Raw genomic sequence first — 5,074 nt, 5'->3', positions numbered from 1 at the left:
TTGGATTTCCCTTTAAATAAAAGACTACTGCTTTTTGATCTTCGGTCCTCTATGTGTGTTCCTGACATTATATGCTTAAAAATTTTACATATAAGTCAATGTGCTATTTGCCATTTCTTTGTAATTTGTGAAATATATACTGTACACACAATTTCTGATTTGGGCTTTATTTTACAGTGTTATTGTTACACGTTACATGTACTATACTATAGTACTATACTATACTATACTATACTATAGTAATAACTGTAAATTATACATAATTGCAACTAACCCTAAACCAAACCAAACCCTAATCCTAACCGTGTAGTAAATAGATACATTTCTGATTAATAGTTAGCCTGAGTTAACTATCCTCTCACATGCACTCACTCTCTCTTTTATATTTGTTTTTGACATCATTGACATTGGCAAGCAGCTCTGGCTCTAAATTGTTTGCTTATGTCCCCCTGCGGTGTATATTATAAAGGTCTGGACGACAGGGGAGAACTTTTACTCGGTTGAAGATTGCAGGATGAGAGAGCTGATGATATTAGCAGCTTTGGTCTCGGCTCTACATGCGGCCAGCCTCCATAAAGACAGTGATGTTAGGTACAAGTGCCAGGAAGATGAGGACAGAAATGTTACGTTAGCTGCCGAGCGGTTCATTAATGAACATCACCGCCATGGATACAAATTCAGATTTGTCTCGCTGGACAGTCGCACTGCAGAGAAGATGGTGAGAATTTATGACAGTCTCTTCCTTTGTCTGTTTTCAGAGATTCAAAAGAGTTTACTTTTAGTTTATGAAGAATATTTCAACAACATAATGAAAGAAAAAAAGAAATTATTTTTATGATGTTGCAAACCCTTTCTGTGCAGATGGATCCTTGTGAGGTCGTCTTGGGAATTACCTTAGAGGAAACTGAGTGCCACATTGCCAGTCCCACACCTTTAGAACAGTGCACGACCAGAAGCGAAGAGCAAACGGTGAGTTGAACATCACAGAATCAGATACACTGCATGTTATTGCTCTTAATAAAGTGGCTTATCTAATTAACAGCCGTTTAATGTTCTCTTAATAGAAAGTGACTGCAAAATGTAATGTGACTGTCTCCAGCATTAAGGGAAAAGCAGCCGTGATGCGCTACATCTGTGACACTGAAGCAGGTGCTGTAAACACATCAACAAAGATTTGTCTTTTGCAGACACATTAGAAACTCTAGCCTTTCAAAGAACCCATCGTAATGTTTAAGCTCACTTTTTAAAAGAGTACAGAAATTAGGTCATTGTAATGCTAAGTCAAATGAAGTTACATTTCACATAGTGATTGTATATTGCTCATAGTTTTGTATTTTGTTCCAGCTTCACATAAAATACTTGTGACAAGATGCCCTGACTGCCCCAGTCTACTGCCCTTGCATGATCCGAAGGGTCTGGAGAGTGTGCAAACTGCCCTGCAGAAATTCAACAAGGAATCCAGTCATGCATCTTACTTTAAACTGCTGGAAGTGGGAAGGATCAGCACACAGGTGACGTCTTTCAAACTCTGATTAAGCTTCAATATTTTTTGCCAGTACATGAATGCAAATGGAAAACGGAAATTACACAATTATATGCGTCACTCCATTCCAAAGTTAAAATGCAACTTTTAATGCAGCTTAAATGCCCGCCAAGTAATAGAGCAACAGATTGAAAAGAATCTTGCTGAGCAAGTTAGTTAAAATTGAACAGTTTTCCGCAATGTGAATATAGAATTTAATGACACTGACAATTGAAGGAAAAAACACAGACATAATCAAACTAGCGCCGTCAAAAGTTGACTGTGTTGTCGCCTACAGTATCTGGGCTACAAAGACTACAGTCAACGGCCAGCTAGCATACAGTATGCACATGCCTGAGAGAAAATAGCTCTCCAATCCAGCAGGTGGCAGTCTGTATTCACCATTTTTGTGACAGTTTTAAATTGAAATGTCCAGCGAGTGTTGCTACAAGTGTGTTCAGTTTTATCAGACACAGATGCATGTGTAAATCTGGCAATGTTTTATTATGTTGCTTGTTTTGCGAATCACCTCAGTTCTGAATTCACCTTTGGCTAAGCCACGCCCTAGAATGTAGATTGATCAATCACAGCACAGCAAAGAACAAGCCTCCCACAGAGGTCGGACACTTTTTCACAGCGCTACATTGACTTTCAACACAGGCGTCTCATATTTTTGGTCTCGGCAGGCTATTACTGTCGTAGTTTTATCCAAAATATGGTTAAACGTTGTGCCTCGGGCATTTGTAACACAGATGCGCGTTTCCCAGAGAGGTTGGAGGGGGGTGTCCGTTTTTTCCCTTCCCAAAACCGAAGTCAAATCCTGACAAGTGTCGTCTTTGTATTAAACTGTATGGACGTCCTCAGTCAGCTAACCCCCTCAAAGATCAACAAGCACATCTTTTTTTTTACTTCTGACCTTACTGTGAGTGTGAAGTTATACTAGTTAGACCGTTTTATAATGTTTTAGGTTATGATTTCGGTTCTCATTCCGGTTGTTGATATGCTAGCACACGCTGCTAATAAATACAACGTTATACTCGTGTAGTCTGTTTGCTTTGTAATAACGATTATAGAAGTGAATAGAGACCTACCCAGCTTTGCATGAACAGTGTTGCTCCCTGAGATTGTTAGTCCCAGCCTCCGTCTCGATTAGTAGGATATGCGGTGGTTAATTTTTTGACTGTGACCGGTAACGTTATGCTTTTGCTTCTATTTCGGATGCCTTGTTGTTTCTTGCGTTTCACCTGTATGTCTTGAATATAGCCTTCGAACGCATATTGCAGCCCCTTTTGCCTACTTCTATCGGACACTTTATTTGCTGCTTTATAAAAGTTTGATAACATTTCAGCAGGAAGAGCTGTTACAGCATAAGCGCAGATGAAGTTTGACTGATGTAGCAACAGTAACTAAGGGGGGCGGGGCATAGCCAAAGGTGAATTGTCACGTCCTGTGAATGGTGCTAAAAGGTTAATGCCCCATCTATGGTGAAAATTTAGGACAGTCCTGAAATTAGGAGCTCTGTCCTGCATCCTGCAAGATGTAAGCAGCTATTTTAGTTATATCTGTATTATTTTCTGTATTATTACCACTATAAGAAATATAATAATAAAAAATGCATTTGAAATATTTCAAAATATGCATTTCGATATGGGTGTGTATAATGTACAATGCAGAGCAAAGCGTCTAAGGATCGTTTTCAAATGGACAACAGTTTGAATACGGTCATTACAATATACATTTTTAAAACATTCTTTGCTTGCATGTGGTTTGCAACTGCATGTAAACAGAATATTTGTCTGTTTTCTTAGTGGATGATGTTCGGTCAAAGCTTTTTCGCTGAGTTTGCCATTATGGAGACAAACTGTTCAAAGGAGGAAGCATCCAAGAGTCCAGAAGCATGCAAGGCTTTATGTGGGGATCAGGCTGTAAGTGCACAACATGTTAATTACTTTATCACTTAGTTCATTAATTACTATAATTAAATTAAAGACAACAGCCCAAACCTTTGTTTTTTAAGTCACTGGCCAATTTCGAGATTTTGGGCTATTTTAACCCATAGTTTTATCTCTGACTAGTTCAAACCATAAAGGCTAAACAAGCCGTTAAAGAATAACCAATCTACAGAGTAAAGAACTGAGTGATGGATATACCAGCCAATCATCTCCTTCTAATTGATCAAAGGGATCGTTCCTCACACACTATCCTGACTACTTCTAGCCTTAACAAGCCACCATATTCACCATATTAACCAGTGTATTATCCTTACAACTTCATATAGTTCTTCAGTTTTGAACACCTCTCTTTCCCTTTGTTTTTCTCTAGCGGTATGGGTTCTGTGAGTCCTCTAAGGTCGGAACTCCAGTAAAAGGGGTTGAACGTGTAGATGTGGAATGTAAAGTTTATGAAGCTCAGGTATACATCTCGATAACACATTTAAACTGGAAAAGTAAGTCCCAATTATTTTGTCCTCTATAGCTATACAATTGTTGTGCTCTACTTGTTTCCAGAACTTAACTCATCCAATGCAACACCCCGCTCAGTCAAAGAGAGACTGTAAATTCCATGGGCTTCAACCCCACCGCCATCCAGGACATCAACCAGGGCATGATCACCCCCATCGCCCGGGACATGCAGGGCATGGCCACAAGGACAAAACACCTGGCCAAGGCGGCCGTCCAGAACATCCAGGGCATGGCCACAAGGACAAAACATCTGACCAAGGCGGCCGTCCAGAACATCCAGGGCATGGCCACAAGGACAAAACATCTGACCAAGGCGGCCGTCCAGAACATCCAGGGCATGGCCACAAGGACAAAACATCTGACCAAGGTGGCCGTCCAGAACATCCAGGGCATGGCCACAAGGACAAAATACCTGGCCAAGGCGGCCGTCCAGAACATGCAGGCCATGACCATAAAGAGAAAACACCTGGCCAAAGGGGCCGTCCAGAACATCCACACTGTCCAAAAGGCCCTTCAGGGTTTCCAGAATCAGCATCTGAGGGACATCATGAATTCCCATGCCATGGCTTTGTAAAAATACCCCCCACTGTTTATCCAATCTGCCCCTTCCCTCCACCACGTATCTGTTCGGGCCCTCCAGACTTTGTCCTCCGTCCTCCTATTCCTTCTCCACCTCTTCCTCCTCAATAACTAACACTAAAATCTGCTGAGGAACATCTAGATGTTCTCCCACGTTGCAGGGTTTGAAAGGGAAGATATTCAAAACTGAACAACAGAAGAATATTTCCAGTCCAATAAATACTCTTTACTGACCAGTGTGATTGACTGATAAATGTCCTATAACTCAATATTACAATATTACAAAACAGCTGTGACAAGAAAATCAAATCATGGATAAATGCAAATTTCTGTCATCAAAATCTAGACGGTGCAGGCTAATAGGTCCTAACTCAACCTGCTCGTAATCACATCATTATCTATAGGGCGCAGCTGATTGTTTATTGCTGTATCAATAGCCAATGATCTTGCATCCTCAACCTTCAAATACATGTGTAGCATTTGCCTGTCATGTATGTATTGGCAGTAGGAA

General features: G+C 40.6%; 1 protein-coding gene across 1 annotated transcript; it reads left to right on the top strand.

The window, feature by feature from the left end:
* The first annotated feature begins 470 nt into the window (after nucleotides 1-470).
* ahsgb (alpha 2-HS glycoprotein b) lies at nucleotides 471-4,796 on the top strand. The gene is made up of 7 exons (XM_039657230.2): nucleotides 471-718; nucleotides 862-969; nucleotides 1,065-1,149; nucleotides 1,345-1,511; nucleotides 3,331-3,447; nucleotides 3,845-3,934; nucleotides 4,030-4,796. The coding sequence occupies exons 1-7, from the start codon at nucleotides 515-517 to the stop codon at nucleotides 4,672-4,674; spliced, it is 1,416 nt and encodes a 471-aa protein (XP_039513164.2). The 5' UTR covers nucleotides 471-514; the 3' UTR covers nucleotides 4,675-4,796.
* The last annotated feature ends 278 nt before the right edge of the window (nucleotides 4,797-5,074 follow it).

The sequence above is a fragment of the Pimephales promelas genome, chromosome 2 (assembly GCF_988280905.1).
Source record: "Pimephales promelas chromosome 2, fPimPro1.hap1.1, whole genome shotgun sequence".
In the NCBI taxonomy this organism is placed as follows: Eukaryota; Metazoa; Chordata; class Actinopteri; order Cypriniformes; family Leuciscidae; genus Pimephales; species Pimephales promelas.
The sequence above is the reverse complement of the archived record's forward strand: the minus strand, read 5'-3'. Positions and strand labels throughout refer to the sequence as shown.

Bases quoted from the DNA above. Each gene is read 5' to 3' on its own strand.
- ahsgb (XM_039657230.2), top strand. From the start codon at position 515: ATGAGAGAGCTGATGATATTAGCAGCTTTGGTCTCGGCTCTACATGCG. The intron at 719-861 runs GTGAGAATTTAT...CTTTCTGTGCAG, and splicing joins GTCGCACTGCAGAGAAGATG to ATGGATCCTTGTGAGGTCGT. The intron at 970-1,064 runs GTGAGTTGAACA...TTCTCTTAATAG, and splicing joins CCAGAAGCGAAGAGCAAACG to AAAGTGACTGCAAAATGTAA.